Genomic DNA, 16,773 nt, shown 5'->3' on the forward strand with positions numbered 1-16,773 from the left:
GCATATCCACGCTGTAGGGTCAGCTAATAGTGTTTAAGCTTTGTATGAAACGTGGGGCAGCCGTTGAGATTGTTACGAGGTTGTGTACCTAAAGATTGATTTCTTCAGTGCACCTATCACAATAACTCCATTTAAGATACGTTACATTTTTCCTGGGTTCTTTCGACATGACTGATAATAGTCTATTTAAGATATTACGATAGAGGTACATGGTGCGTATATTAGATAAATGGTAACTATACCTCCGGCTGTCTGACAGTTTGTTTCCGACTTCTCAGGGGGTCGAACAACCTCTCTGATAGTGGCGAGATTCGTATTCAACCTCAAATGCTAGACAGCTTCAATCACAGCTGCTGCAGTCAAGGAGAACACCAGTGTAATCGAAAGATAAGCGTTTCTCTTTCCGTCCCACTCTACAACTCTGAAACTGTATCTGCAAACTGTTTCCATCTATTAATATTTCCTAAGTTCGTCACGTTTACGCATATACACGTAACAGGGACTTTAGTCATCAGTAGTATACACTGATAAGCGAAAACATTGTAACAGCGTGCTTAAGAACTTGTTTGTCCTTCTTTGGAACTGAATGTATCACTAATTCTTTGAAGCATAGATGCGACAGCATGTTGATAGGTTTGTGGAAGTATGTGGGATTACAAGTCCACGCACAAATCATGCAATTCGCGTAAATAACGGGCCGCTAAATACAGCAAGCAATGATGTCGCCTAACAGCAACCCAGATGGGTTCCCTGGGATTTACATCAGGCGGATTTGGTCACCGAGACATAAACTTGAGTTCCCTATAGTGCTCCTCAAACCATTGTTCCCCGGTACTGGCTCCGAGACACGGATAATTATACTGGTGAAAGATGACATCGCTGTCGGTGAAAACATGAAGCATGAAGGGATGCACGTGGTTCGTAGCTGTTAGCGTGTTCTCTATTACTACTTCAGGTCCCATGCAAGTGCAGGAGAAAGTCTCCCATAGAATCCGTGGCTCGCTGCACGTTTCGAGCCGCCGTTCACTTCGATGGCAGCGTTTTTGAAGACGACGATCGACTCGGTCTAGCGAAGATGTGATTCACCTGAAGAGCCGACACTCCCCTCCTCACTGTGAACTTTAACTTCGAATTCGAAGACGGTGTAACATGTGCTCTCCATACACTGATCTATCCACAGCAATCTGTATTGCAACATTCAAGCTTAACGGGTTGACAACAAGTGGTCGCTTTAAATACGTGCACTGTGTTGGGTCTTTTGACGTTAACTTCATGATATCATCCTCAGTCACTTTGACAGTGGATGCTTTGTTGCTGCAAAAGATATCGATGTCTACATTTGCATTAACGTACATACCCCATAAGCTATGGTATTGTGCACAGTGAACGGTGCCTGCACTGCTAGTTATTTCCCTTCCTACTCCAACCCCAAATGGAACGAGGGAAAAACACTGTCTATATGCCTCCGTATGAGAGATAATTAGTGTTATCATCGTAGCCCTTACGCCGAATGTATGTGGGCAGCAGTTGGCTGCAGGCAGCTTCACGTTCTGCTTACCTAAATTTTCTCAATAGTGTTCCGCAAAAAGACCGTCAGCTTCCTTCCAGGGATACCAAAATGAATTCAGGAAATATCTCCGTAACGCTTGCATGATGGTCTAATCTACCAGTAATGAATATGGCACATCTTTGAAATACAGAAATGTCTTGATTGCACAATTCTTTATTAAGTTTTATGAGTTCCAAAGTTTCCTCATCAGACTGAAGCCGTGGAATAAAATCCACTAAGAAATTAATGCTAACAAATATGTCTATATTAATGTAAGTATGCATCATACATTAGCTATCCATATATACAGAATTTTCAGTTACTATCATACTTACATTTAAGTCAAAATTCTTGTAAAAAAATCACGAAAGACAGTGATGAAAACAGAAGATACATTGCCAGCCATTATCTGGTGCAGTACACTGTAAACATAAACCCGATATAGACCACAAAATAAAATACAAGTTGTGAAAGAATAAATTTACTACCATAACATTATATAGTGTTACATAATTACCACCAAATGTCGTTGTACTACAGGTCGAAGAAAGAATACATGATATACAACAGAATCATTACGGTTATCCTACATTAGTGGAACCAACTTGAAATAAAAAGGAAGATAATATTACAATTAACAGGAGTTCTTCATTTCTTAAAAAAATGTAATTGAGTGGTTTTAGACTGTAGTAATAATCCAGCTGTCATCCATTTACAACCAACACAAACGCCTTTACCTTTAATGACGAATTCCACTGGCAGCCAAATGTCTTAGTTATGGGTAATACACTTGCTGGTATCTTGGCAGAAATTTTGTCAATCATTTCGAACGCGCATTTTTAATTTTCACACCAAAAATTAAATCGTGTCAGCCATAGCCCTCATCAGCAAAAAAGACACATCATTCATACACACAAGAAATCAAACCTCACGGACACATGACCGCCAATTCCAGCAGCTCGTGTCAGAATGCAGCTATCGCCTGAGATGGAAACAACAATCTGGAGGGTGTGAGGAAGGGAAAGGCATGATAGTGTACCTAGTGTGTAGGTGGGGTGGGTCTGGGGGGAGGGGAAGAGCTAATAGTACAGAGGGAGTGCAGTCTGTATTGTGGAGGGTATGGAGACAATGTCACTGGAGGTTGAGGACAGGATGAATATAGGAGTGGGGAAAGAGTTGTAAAGGTAATTCCCATCCGTGCAGTTCAGAAAAGCTAGTGGTAGAAGACAGTAGATGACTGGGATAGTGAAGTAGCCATTTAAATCAAGCATGTTATGTTCAGCTGCATGTTGTTCCACAGGGTGGTGTACTTTGCTCTTGGACACATCTTGCCGATAGTCATTCACTGTTGCGGACAGATGGTTGGTAGTCAAACCAATGGTTGTGCAATGATTGCAGCAGAGATGGTAAATGACATAGCTGCTTTCACAGGTGGCCCAGCCCCAGATGAGATAGGATAAACCTGTGACAGGACTGCAACAGGAAGTGATAGGTGGGTGGATTTGGTAGATCTTGCACCTGGATCTTCCACAGTGGTATTATCCTTGTGGCAGGTGTTTGGGAGTGGGAGTGGCATAGGTAGGACCAGGATGTAGTCGAAGGTGGGTGCGTGAAGGAGGGGTGGGAAGGTGTTGGGAGAGGTGTGCCTCATTTCAGGGCATGCTGGTAGGTAATCAGTGCCTTGGCAAAAAATGTGATGAAGCTGTTCTAGTCCAGGGTGGTACTGGATGACAGTGGTAGCGCTCCTTTGCGGTTGGTTCTTGGGGTGTTCGGACATTTGGGAGTGTGAGGGCAAATGGCACGAGAGATGTGACTCAGTTGTTCTTGGGTGGTAATGGGTGACGAAGGGGACACCCCTTTGTGGCTGGTTCATATGGGTGGTGGGAGGATTATAAGTGTGAGGGGAAATGGTAGGATATCTGTTCGCATTCTGACTGGGAAATGGAGCCTGTCCTAGAAGGACTTGATGAGACCCTCAGCATACTGGGCAAGGGAGTTCTTGTCACTGCTTATACAACAATCTCAGACGGCCAAATTGTGTGGGGTGGATGCTATTTGGGAAACTGATGACTAGCATCGTAATGCAGGGTCTGCTGGTGTTGTGGGTTTAATTTGAAAAGAGGAGCAGATGGAGCAGTCAGAGAGGATGAGGTCAATGACTAGGAAGGTGGCACACTGGCTTCAGGAGGACCAGGTGAAGTGGATGAGAGATATCAACAATGAACCTAAACCAGACAATGCGTTTGGCGCTTCAGGTGGCTAGCCCCATATGCAGGTTGGTATAGGAGGGTGCCATGTGGGTTCCCAGGGAAGTACTGTAGTTATGTTTCTATACCTTTCCTTGAAAGATGAATCAGTTGTGGGTTATGATAAAATTAGTAAGGTATATGAGGAATGAGGCACTGGGTTTTCAGTCTGAAGAACGTTGGGGAAAGTAGCGTTCAGTAGTGTAAGACAATGGGTGGGGTCAAAAGTGATGACTAAGTACCCAGGAGATAAGGGATCAGGATGGTGAAGAGTCTGTGATGGAAGTGATTGATATATTTGATGTGGGAGGCTAGGCCATTGGTTGATTGCTTGAAAGTGTTGGTCAATGAGCATCGTAATTCTTTTAGTGGTGGCATAATTACCATACACTACAGGGCAGGCTGTCCACGTTTGTTGGGTTTGTGGATTTTTGGGAGGAATTTATCTTTTTTAGCCCAGTGTGCCACCTTCTGAGATGTTGACCTCCTCTTATCTGATTGCTCCATCCGCACCTCTGGCCCCGTTAAACACATCTACTAAAAGTAAATGCATGCCATCATTCCATTCACAACTCAAATCCCTAACATACAGCTTCGCTACCGACAGATGGGGCAACTGCAGTGACAAGAACTCTCTTGCCCAGTATGTCGAGGGTCACACCATAGCCTTCATAGACAGCCACTGTCCCCCAGACCTCGTCCACACATATATTTCCCGTGCCATTTGCCCTCACACTCCCAATCGTTCCAACATTCCAAGAACCAGCTGCAAAGGAACGCCATCATTGTCGCCCAGTACCACCCTAGACTGGAACAGCTTAATCACATCTTTTGCCCTGAAATGAGGCATACCTCTCCCGACACCTTCCCACCCCTCCTTCACTCACCCAGCTTCCACTACAACCTATGCCACTCCCACTCCCAAACCCCTGCCACAAGGATAATACCACAGTGAAAGATCCAGGTGCAAGATCTGCCAAATCCACCCACCTATCACTTCTATTCCAGCTCTGTCACAGGTTTATCCTATCCCATTTGGGGCTGGGCCACCTTTGAAAGCAGCTTTGTCACTTACCATCTCTGCTGCAATCATTGCACAGTCATTTATATTGGTCATGACTACCAACCATCTATCCACAACAATGAATGGCTACCAGAAAGCTGCGGCCAAGAGCAAAGTAGACCACCCCGTGGAACAACATACAGCTGGACATAGGAAGTTTGGTATATTGTACCACCGACAGCCCCCCGTGGATGTGTGGTGAGGCGTATGAAATAACGTTAAAGAATAGTAATTAGACAGATGTGGATTTCGGCTATGAACCAGGAAGATCACTGTATGGTTAAAGGCTGCTGCCCATTAGGCAATTATTATTTGTGGTGACTTTGGAAAAAAACATGTCTCCTTTTATTTTGTATTCTGAGCCGTTACATACGTTCGTTCTCCGAGAGAAAAAATGTGCTTTAGTTTTTGAATTCTCTGGCTGAAGTTGTATGGAAGCTGGTCTTTCTAAACTTAGGAATTTCTCAGAATGAGCATTCGCATGTCAAAATCACTATCTATGTAGATGTGTGAGTTATGCCATTGTCACATTCCTTATACCACAGTTCGAAAGATCGACCATAGTAGTTCAAGGAGTATCAGCTGTTACTTCGCAACTCTCCTTTCTTTTATTGGTTCACAAAGTAACCATGAACATACCGTAAAGGGGATGTTCTTAGAACTTCTTCGTGGTATAAATTGCATAAACACACTAGATTTCGTGATACGTCCCCACAGAACTGTACTTATGAGTGTCCCTCTCGACTCTGTCATTGAGGACACAGTAAATCGTGTTACTCGCGGTTAACCTGTTCATATAGTGTAAATGCGTATAATCGCTATTATCTATTGTGTTGTGAATATGCATTGTTGCTCATATGTTGTAAGAGCTGAAGACAAAATGCTCGTCCAGTACAGAATTAATAATGAACTTTTGGAAAGTCTACATTGACTTCTCGATAGCTTTTACTTTTCACAAGGGGATAATACCACTTCCGCGTAACTGTATCGCCGATTTTAGAATATTACCACTGTCGCTAATTAGCAATCTCAAGACAGACTCACAATAGTGTGCTTACTACAGCTGCCATTCACATTGTTTGCAGTGGCAAAAAGTAGTTCATTCACCGTCTTGCACGTTTAATCCAAAGATTTCCTCGTGCAAGCGATGTTGTACGGTAAATTACCGTGTAGAAGTGATGAAGCGTGGGCACACTGTGAAATTTGCAAAGTGGGGTGATGTAGTTTGTAGTGGGTACAGAGGTGATACGAGGTTGAGTTTCATATTGACTTGATAAGTTAGGAAGTACATAAACACCAGTTCAGTTATTCTAATTTTTAATATAGATCCTGATCTGTGACGTAGAAAATTGCAAAATAAGTATTTTGAGATAAGTAACTGATGGATGTAAATCAGTGTTTGAGGTGGTATGAAATGTTTGATGCGTTGCGGTGTGTGGCACATTTTGAAAACCTGGTATGTTTTATAACATACAGCTTTCTGCAACATTTCTCCATTTGGAGCTACTATCTAGCAAATAAACATCCTAACTTGTAGTAATTTATCCGTCGTGGAAATATTTGAGGAACTGGGGCTTTCCAGGCAAGTAGATTTTGTTTCGTCCCAAACCGGTTTTCGGCATCTTGGGCCATATTAAAGTGACAAATAAATAACGCAAACACAGAAAAAATTATAAGAGTTACACATGTAATGTGTGCACAGGACATAAAAAGGTGACGAAGACAGTTTACAGAGGAAAACCTTACATTTCTTATGTTACACAGAAATAATTAGATTAGCTAAAACCGGTGGAACAAAATTTTTTACGTGGTTATACATTTAACAAGTCATGAGAAATAAGTTAAATTTACAACTGGAATCTAGTATTTGTAATGAAATCTTTATTTGACAAAAGGGTAAAAGAAAACTGGGTATGATCACTTAACACTAAACTGGCATTCTGTGTCAATTGTTTGTCAATTTCTAACATTTTCTGTAGGGCCATCTCTCTGATTTTCTTAACAGAATGTAAAATTTCGCTCTGTAGATAATAAAGAATGGTTTCCTGTTAAAAAAATAATCGGGTAAGATTGAGTCGTTCTTGCTTAACCTCCAGTTCCTTTCGTGTTTGGATAACCTGAGAGCCACAGGTCTGCCTGACTGACGAGTATATATTTTTCCACGTTGCTGGTATGTGATTTTATACATGCCAGTCCGTGCCAACTATTACAATTTGCCTTCACCACTGAATAAACATTGTGATAGAAAGCTGATATTATAAAATTTAGGTCCGTACATGCAACACCTTAACTTTCTTTTGTAAGGATGTATGACCTGTCGCCAGTATATGGATGTTGCACCTGTTTTTGTAACTACTGATTGATTAATGGTGGCCAGTGTACAGAAGTAACGTAATGTTTTTTTCATAGTAGATTGTTGATCGGGGCAGAGCTATGCTTACTGGAAGTGTTATGTGTGATTGTCTGTGACTCTGCTTAAAATGGTGATTCAGATAAAAGAACCGATGTGAGGTGATACACCATCCTATGGACAGCTGCATATATGTGGGTGTGTGGGTGCTAGGAGCTTTACGGAATTACCGTATCTGGTGTTATTGTTTTTACGTAAATGCTAAATACGCTAATATCTACTGTAATCTCCAAGAAATTTATAGAAGATTCTTCCAGTTTGACTGTAAACTGAATTTTCTTATTTTGTAAGTTCAAATGTTGTAGTAATGTATCTAATTATCTAATGGTAACGGTCCACAAACAGAGAACATATTCACTGTATCTGGACCACTTCTTCATTTTGAAATTCAGTGGCTCTTTCCGTTAGAAATTTTTTTCAAAATTTCAAATAAAAATTTAAGAATTTTAAACATGGCTGAAGCAGCAACTGTTAAAAATCTTCTCGTAAATGATAACAGCCAAGCAGTTGCAGGATAAAGTTTTGTTGAAATCAGTGACCACGGTCTCGGTGTATCTAAATATACCTTCATCAGAAGCAAAAGTACACTAAAATCACATCCTGCAGAGGAGATGCATAACACAATCGTGCCAAAGGCGTCACCAGTAGTTAAAATTAAAATATCACCTCCATCTGTACAGCATAACTATGAAGAGATGATCGATGCGAACGCGGCATACTATCAGTACTTAGCCTGTGAACCAGCGTGAAGAGGTTGTGAAAGCCCTCTCTCGGTGAAACTGTCTGCCCTAGTTCTTCCACACCCTCTTCACGCTGGTTCACAGGCTAAGTACTGATAATATGCCGCGTTCGCATCGATCATCTCTTCATAGCTATGCTGTACAGACGGAGGTGATATTTTAACTTTAAATACTGGTGACGCCTTTGGCACGATTGTTTCATGCATGATTTTAGTGTACTTTTGCTTCTGATGAAGGTATATTTAGATATACCGAAACCGTGGTCAAGGATTTCAATAAATCTTCATCCTGCAACTGTTTGGCTGTTATCATTTACCGCGAAAATTTTAGGTATAGGATTAACAGTTAAACGCATAGGTAGGGCATCTGATTCACTATATTGCTTATTTGGAAACTGGAAGTAACTCTCTTTTAAGGTAAGAAGGCGAAGAGCGAAACTGCACTACAGTAGAGAACCGCCGCACGACGTGGCTGTATGTAGTGCATCGAATTTGAACTGCAGCGGTGTGGCAATACGAAGCTTAGTTTGTATGTAGTCGGTCGGCAATCTTCGAACAAAATGGACGAAAGTAAAATGGATGTGATAATTTCTTTGTTACGTGAGGCAGAAGACTATAGATTTGGGGAACCTTGGTGATCTTGCAAAGAATAGCGATGCGGAGATCTTTTCGCTGTCAGATTCAGCAAAAAAACAGGAAATAAATACTATACCACGCCCAGAATAATTACCAGGCACGAGACTTCGACTGCTTCACGCAATTATTGGAGCTGAAGCTTCTCCATTAGAAACGTATTTGATGAGATCTTAACCTGGTATAAACAGATGACCAACTGAAAAAAAGTATACGTTTACAGAAATAAAAGAGCCCGAAGAGTTTCAGAAATTACTGTGGAATACCGTGTCAAAGATTTAGGAATTGCTATCAGAAGATTTGCCTCGATGTGGAACATATAGAGAACGTGACTCTCGCCACTTGTGTCTTCCACAATTTTCTCAGACACAATACAGTGTTGTTTGACAGTGAAGAGTCTCAAGAGATACAATTATGAAATCTTACTCATTACCCTTATAGGAAGTAATTCTGTAAATAATGTATTCCATTTAAGACATGAATTCAAAGATTAGATCAATTCCTCGCAAGATATTTTGGTCTGGCAAAACGACACCGAAAAGACGATGTCGTCGAGGAGAAAATGAAAACTAAAGTAATAAGCACATACGCATAAAAATAAAGACCTAACTGTTTTTTAAAAAACTTTTAAAAAAAGTTATTTGTAGGTATTCCTATGTTGTTTACTCCCATTTCCTTGGCAGTTTTTTTTCCAAATGTTGCTTTTTCTGGTACTATTTGTATAATGTTCATCTTGAAGCTCTTGTAACCCTGGATATTCAGTTACACACAGTTAACTTTTCCTCGCCTAGCACCATTTTAGTAAACAAAATTCCGTTTCACGCGTCAAAGGAGCTGCGGCTTGGATGACGTGTACCGTCGCGACACTTGCTGTACCTCACTGGCGACAACAGCGGAAATGCGCGACGCCGCACTGCGCCCCATAGCTCGCCAGTTGGTCGGCTTTGCTTCACACTGCCGCTCTGCGCCACTGACACTGTTGCTGCTGGTCTCATTCGACTTCGTATAAGCGATATTAGGTGGCGTTGCGCCGCAGCGCTCTCCTGCACTGCACTTCATCTCATTGCGGTCTTACCTTTACACAAATTTGATTATCAGCGATTATGCCATGTATTTCTACAGCCTTTACTTTGGAAGTGTGCAAAATATCTATTAATTATACATACGTCAGTAGTAACATATGTAAATAAGCTGGTGGTATTAACGATACCAGTTTAGAACTGGGAGGGCTTTGTATATTATTAATGATATCAGCAAGAGCCATAGGATTTTTGACATTAAGTTTAGATTTAAAATTACTTTTCGTTTTAATGACGCAGTCTAGCCCCTTCGCTAGTAAGTGACAAAGAACAGAAAGCAATGTAGTACTGGGTGTACTTTATGTAATTTAGGTAAGCCATACGATCTAGGTGCAATAAGATTCAGCCGTATGTTGACGTAGTTCGGATTAACTTTCCCTGTGGAACTAAATATGTTGCGTTGCAGTTAGCTTCTGTTGCAATAGTCATGAGGGTTGAGGATACCACACCCTGCCTATCTGACCCGTGTTAATTTAGGCAAATATCTGACCAATTTCTGAGAAAACTATTTGATGCAGGACCTTAATATTTTTACTGTATGTTACATGATGATAATAGAGTCAACTGTACTATAATTTACCGTATTCATTTTATAGTTTTTAAGAAATACGTTTTTAAATTTTATTAAGAAAAAATATTAAGTTTTTCTGCAGAAAATATTTTGTTGTGAACTTCCTAATGGGAGAATATTAATGAATGTAGTATCAGAAGTGGGTTTTATATTATGCAGAGTATTTCAAAATTTCATTCATTTATCTCTTATAGTTTCTGATATAATGGGGCATATGTACTGAAAATTTTAGTTCGTATGAAATTCACTTTAAAGAATAAAGTTTTGAAATTTGTTACTTACAGTTAATTAAAACTGTCCTGCTGCGTATGATGGCCCTTCTTTGGCCTCTATCAGGTCTTACAGCTTCTTTTTCACCTTCCTGGATGTTTGTCTTGCTTTCTTGGCCGTATTAGATACAGACCTGTCTGCATCGGCTATCCTCACTGTTAGAGCCCAGTGATCATATTTTCACCAGGATTAATTCCCAGATTTTTCAGTACCCACCACTTTCCAATATTACAACAATTGAATGTAATACCAGCATCATGAACTCCTAGTTTCATTGTATGCATGCCTAGAAATACAGTTTTAAGTAGGCGGTTCCACATTATCCTGTTGAAACATTCATTTGGGTTCTGTGTCTGCCCATGCAGACGTTTTCTTAGAAGGTCAGGATGAACCAGATCTCAGAAAATAGGTTTAATTGCTGTAATAACAGCAGCAGGAAGAGAATGATGGTGAGAATAAGATTCTCCAGTAGCCTGAGCCCTATTATATTTGCACCACGAATTTTCTCCTGATGGACACAATCCATGGCATGGCTTATCATCAGTAGAGGACTTATGGAAGAATATGGTCCAAACATCTCTCTTCATTGCCTCCAGATTTTCTATATTTCTCCTAATTGCCTGCCCATAGTATACCTGCAAGTTTTCTATTTCAGTTTTAGTTAACCGACCCTGTTCGGTCAACAATTATCCATCAACGAATTTTTTCCCTCTCATATCAACAGTTAATTTTCTTGGTCTTGTTTCCAAACGTTTTTGAACACGGCCTACGCATTCTATTTTGCTAATAATGGCATCTCCATATGGCTTAGAGTTCACCACATTGTTGTATGCCTTACTGTCACCATCGCCCAAATATCTGGCGTACTTAACGCCTCTTGTTTCTATAGAGCGATGAAATATTTGTTGTACTCCATGAACTTCCATACCCCCACTTGTTCCTCTAAAATTAGCCACACAGTTGTGTTCTTTATGTTCATTGAGTTTACAAGATTTGCAATATTTAGACATTATCTCCACATCTAACACTTTACCGGTGTCTACACTCGTGGCAGTCACTACACCATTTAGAGAAGTATGTCTTCTTTTCTGCCAACTTCCATCAAGTGCAACTGCAATATCCGAACATCTATCACTTTCTTCCACTGCTTCCCTAGCAGCCAGTTTCATGCTTTCCTCACTGACCTCACACACAGCTTTCTCTAATATCGCAGTCAGTTATTCTAATTTATTTGGTGGTTGGTGTAAGTTCATCACTGAACAAAATGTTCTCACTGCAGCCATGCCCTTGCCAATGGATCGTAAGGCATAAACTAATGTAGTGTTGATTTCATAAGAGCCACTTGCTTCTGGTTTTGAAGGGCACCTAAATGAAATCACAACTGGGCATTTAATGCAAACTGAATCCAAAGCAACTGCTAGGCCTTTTATCCCACTGGCACTCTCACAAATTTTCATACTTTGTGAATCACCACACTGTATACATTGTACAAATTTAGAAATTACACTTGATAATATTCTCAAATTGATAATAATGTTACTGCACCCCTTGTCACTTACAGTAAATTCGTTGTACCTCTCTTGAAATCGTCAGAGCTTCTTTGATGATGCACTTGTTGAAGAATTACAATTAGAAACATCGTTGATAGGCGACATAACAGCTTGTACAGAAAGCTTTCTAAACTTGTTTCCTGTAAATTGTCGTTTCTTGAAAATGCCTTTATGTTTCGTCATCTTCAATAAACACAATCACTGCAAACGTAAGTACAACAACTACTCGCAATCACACTTGAACGGAACTAAGCGCGTGTTTGAAAGTGTGTTGTTTACAAAGAGCAGAAACAAAAGAATACCGACCGTTGCATTCCAAGGATAGCCAACACACTCGGGAGTAGAAAAAAATCCCAAACGTGCAATGTAGGGGGTATAAAGATCTTCAAAAATGGCTCTGAGCACTATGGGACTTAACATCTGTGGTCATCAGTCCCCTAGAACTTAGAACTACCTAAACCTAACTAACCTAAGGACATCACACACATCCATGCCTGAGGCAGGATTCGAACCTGCGACCGCAGCGGTCACGCGGTTCCAGACTGAAACGCCTAGAACCGCACGACCTATACAGATCTAAAATATATGCATAAATGTGGGTGATGGAAGAGTGGGCATGGCACATAAACAAATGTGGTAGGAAAATGCTCGAAAAAATTTTTTTCAGCAAAATCCTTTTCAGAGTACTTAAATAAAACCTTAATCTATCGAAATATGATGAAGACCGAAAATCAACTTTTTTCGACCTGAACCACGGTGTAGTCCCCTTAACAGCAGTTTTGTTAGCACTTTTGGAATACGCTCATTGTCATTGAACTTGTGCACGTCTTCATTCCACAATTCAAGGAAAGTGTTAATAAACGACGGAAGCTATGGCTCTCAAAGTTATTTGTCACTGATCTGTTGTGGAAGCGGGACGATGACGATTATACTGCTGCTTACCTATTGTATTGTTAAAATAGTTCAGTGCCCTATCTGTGGTGCAGCAGCTGTCAAATTAATAACTGACTTCTATCTTTTCAGTCCAAAAATATGGAGATTTGAGAAATGAAAAGTAGAGAAAAGTTAAGACGGTGGTTTTAATGCTTTAGGTTTTCTACATTGTCTCTTCTTCCCTCTGACACGACGCACGTAACGTTCATTCAACTATGTGAAATTGTCAGGAATGTCCTCTTTCGTGATGGTGTTGCATCTTGTTCAGTATTGGCGAACCATGAGAGGCCCATTCATCACTTTATCGTTCGTATTGTTAACACTAAATCTCGTCACCCACAGTCATATTTTCACGAAGAGAACTGTCCGCGTTTTCGCTTTAGTCAAGGTACGGCAGGCGTCCACGAGTCATTCTTTTTGCTCGGGGGCCAAACTTTGCTCACACTTCCTCTTCTTCAAAACACTGTGGAGAATGCTTAAACCAAACAGATGTTCTGTACATTGCTCCAATGCCTTTGTGACACTTAGTATAGCCTGAACACAACTGATTCGTCGAATGTACACTGTTGTTTACAGCTGTTAGTTCAAGCTACCGCTGTACTTACTGCTCTGCGTCGCTTACATTCAAGTCTGGGATCTTTTAGGCCTGATGGTGTATGTTCAACACTGCATTACGTATCAGAGGATAGTGCGCTGTACTTGTAACAATCGTCTCCAAGGTTCGAAACCGCGATAAGGTGTACAGTCCCTATACATTGAGATGGTATGACAAGAACCTGCAACGTTGCCTCAATGAGAAGTATAGTCTAGAGCATAGAGGTCCGAATCTCGATGTCAGGACTGTTGCTCCGATCTCTTGGTGCGAAACACGGGATCAGTAGTAGATCCCTCGATATCTTGGGGCAGCAGTCTTAGCAGCCAATTTCGAAAGAAAATAAATATTTTTTCTGCGGACTCAGTTCAAGATCTGGCGCCCAATCGTGCTAAGCAGAAGTACAGCAGACGTACAAATTTAGAGGTCGGCAAAATTTGCTACAAACTAACGACATTGGAGTTTCCACTCACGCCATGAGATGCAATCACAAAATATGAAGGCAGTAAAAAAATTATAATGATATTAGTTTCATAACTCAAGTTCAGAACCGATCAAACTCTACTGCCTGCGTGATGAGAGGACACACATGTGTACTATTCTGAATCTCCATCCTCCCCTGGGAGTGAGAACGGAAGGGAAGATGAGGCGTGGGCGGACGAGAAGGTGATATAAAGAGTAGGCGAGCTCTGCGTCAGATAGTCTAGTCGAGGCATTGCATTCCACAAACAGCTCTTAGGAAATTTATCCGAGCATTGAATTTTCTATGATGCTCGTCATCACGGTGGTGACGATAAATGATGATCCTTGTATTGGGAAGCCCAAATGGGATAAAGTGAACAAAGCGCATGGTGAATTTAATTAATTAATTTATATACTGCTTCGAAGTACTGTAACACTTCCGCAAATAATACTTGTTCTGTCTAACGAAACGACAGGAACGATCCCTTGATGCCATGTCTGGTACAGTCGTTGGAAGTAATTATTTTTGAATGGAGCTGTCAGCAATCCGAAGTTTTATCGGGACAATAGACTGGTCTAGTTCACACAGTGATATACAGATGGCAAGTTCTTGGTTTAAACTAGAGAAGTGAGTCACCCATGTACTTAAATGATGGTCTAATTTTAACATAGGATTAGAAAGACTGAAAGTTGATTGTCTCACACACTCTAAACGTCACCAGAATAGCTGTGATGGAATAGCAGGCAACAGCTGGAAAAGAGCGTCAAAAACTGCTACTAACTAAATTATTTTTTAAAATGTATGTTGAATGTTAAAAACATAGTTGACTATCAGAATAACTTTCAACAGTATTTCATAAATCATCAGTTCTACAAATGAAGTGTTGTTCCTTAATACGTAATTAGTGTTGTGAATTGACGATAATCCTGCAAGTTGTTTTACTGGTAATTAACTATCTCTGATCGCAATGGCCAGTGTTTTGTTTTTTGTTGACATATTTAATCTGTGTGATTACAGAAATGAAAAAGCCAAGTATCTGAATTTATAAACTATATCTTAATAAGTGACAATATCATCATATAATTCAAAACCACATTCTTCATACGATTTATTAATAGATTCATCGATAGATTCATGACGACGAGTATTTGTCATCAGCGTGGTTGGTTGTGCGGCTTCATCAGTAGACTCATCACCGGCTTCGTCAACAGACTCATCATTAGATTCTTTAACAGGTTCGCCACTAGATGAGCTGTGACGTCGAACCTGTTGACAACATAAATATCATATCGGTTAAATGAATAATGCTTACTCCCACAAACAATATAGTGAAAACAAGCAAAGTAAACTCATAAAACCATCACAGTGTCACTGTTTTAACCCCATTGTAAACATTATCATCATCAGTGGCCATTTTACACCCACTAGAGAATAAAACCGTCCTGCTGCTCCCAACAGTTTCCAGTCTCTCGTTTCCATGTTACAGTAGGTCGGTGTCTCAGTCTTCTCTTATTCGTTGGAATTCAGCAAAGAATTTCTTTCGTTAATCTACACGTTCTGCTCACATACATTTCATTTACATTACAGTCATAATTAAGCTACCACCGCCTTTGTGGCACTAAAGCTACATGTTCAGGTGAAAATATAACTAAAACGTTAGAGCGGAAAATATCGAAACCTTTTTTCCCCAGAATTTGTTGTCTGTCGGAAGAAAACACCTCTAAAAGGCTGTATGTCATCGAATAAAACAGCCGGTACTGATCTAATAATAAAGGACTAATTACCGCTAAAACGCTTTGCTAATACCCTAGATGACTACATACAGCTGTGTTTGCCCTACCTACAAGATTGTCTTAGCTCCCCTTTTTATCGTCCACTCGATCTGTACTATTTTCCTGAAATAGTTAATAACAACTAAAATACATTATTTAAAAAACTTCCCAGTTTCAAACATGGTCCCTTAATATGGCTTAACCTATCATTTTCTTTGAAACAATTCACAGTGATAAAGGAAATTTTCCCGTATTCTATGCCAATGCCTCCATCGATTTTTGCATAGGGGAGGAATATTCATTGGTTTATGTTGACATTTTATCACCTGTGGAGATAAAACAATAAACATCACAGAATGGAAGATGCGTGGCAGAGAGTCTTAAATACATAAAATAACAGCAACATGCATCAGATCACTTATGTTCTCCACATTAACTTTTGAGAACATTTCTTCTCTATTATTCATAATCAGATGCACCTCTGTTTCGTATCTGTCCTTTCTGCTGCATGAATTGTGGATTGATGATCTATACCTCGTAGATTAACTAGATTAAGTTCTACGAGGGTCGGTCAAAAAGTAATGCCTCCCATTTTTTTTCTACTTAAAGAAATTAAGTTAAGTGAAAAATTTGAATTTGGCGCCATTCCTCAAACCTTCTTCTGCAGTCCACTGCAGTAGTAACTTTCTGTGTCAACAGGTGGCAGCACAGCAGAAGTTTGTAAGATGGCCGACATCGATGTTCGTTTGAGACAGCGTTGTGTGATTGAATTCTTGAATGCAGAAGGTGAAACGCCCATACGCATTCATGAAAGACTGAAGAAGGTGTATGGTGTTGTGACAGTGGATGTCAGCACTGTTAGACGATGGGTTCGTCGTTGTAAGGAAGCTGAAGGGCAAACAC

At 40.3% G+C, this 16,773-nt stretch overlaps 1 protein-coding gene across 5 annotated transcripts in view; it reads right to left on the reverse strand.

The window, feature by feature from the left end:
• Positions 1–16,773, reverse strand: part of LOC124606762 — a 180,753-nt gene that overhangs the window by 27,199 nt on the left and 136,781 nt on the right. For 4 of the 5 annotated variants that reach the window (XM_047138815.1, XM_047138816.1, XM_047138817.1 and 1 more), the window contains one exon: positions 15,136–15,364. In XM_047138815.1, the coding sequence (XP_046994771.1) occupies positions 15,342–15,364 (23 nt within the window). In that variant the 3' untranslated portion in view covers positions 15,136–15,341. Of the gene's footprint in view, positions 1–1,884; positions 1,972–15,135; positions 15,365–16,773 lie in introns of those variants that run through there. The other variant, XR_006978721.1, reaches the window with a different exon arrangement.

Source organism: Schistocerca americana, chromosome 3, assembly GCF_021461395.2.
Source record: "Schistocerca americana isolate TAMUIC-IGC-003095 chromosome 3, iqSchAmer2.1, whole genome shotgun sequence".
Lineage (NCBI taxonomy): Eukaryota > Metazoa > Arthropoda > Insecta > Orthoptera > Acrididae > Schistocerca > Schistocerca americana.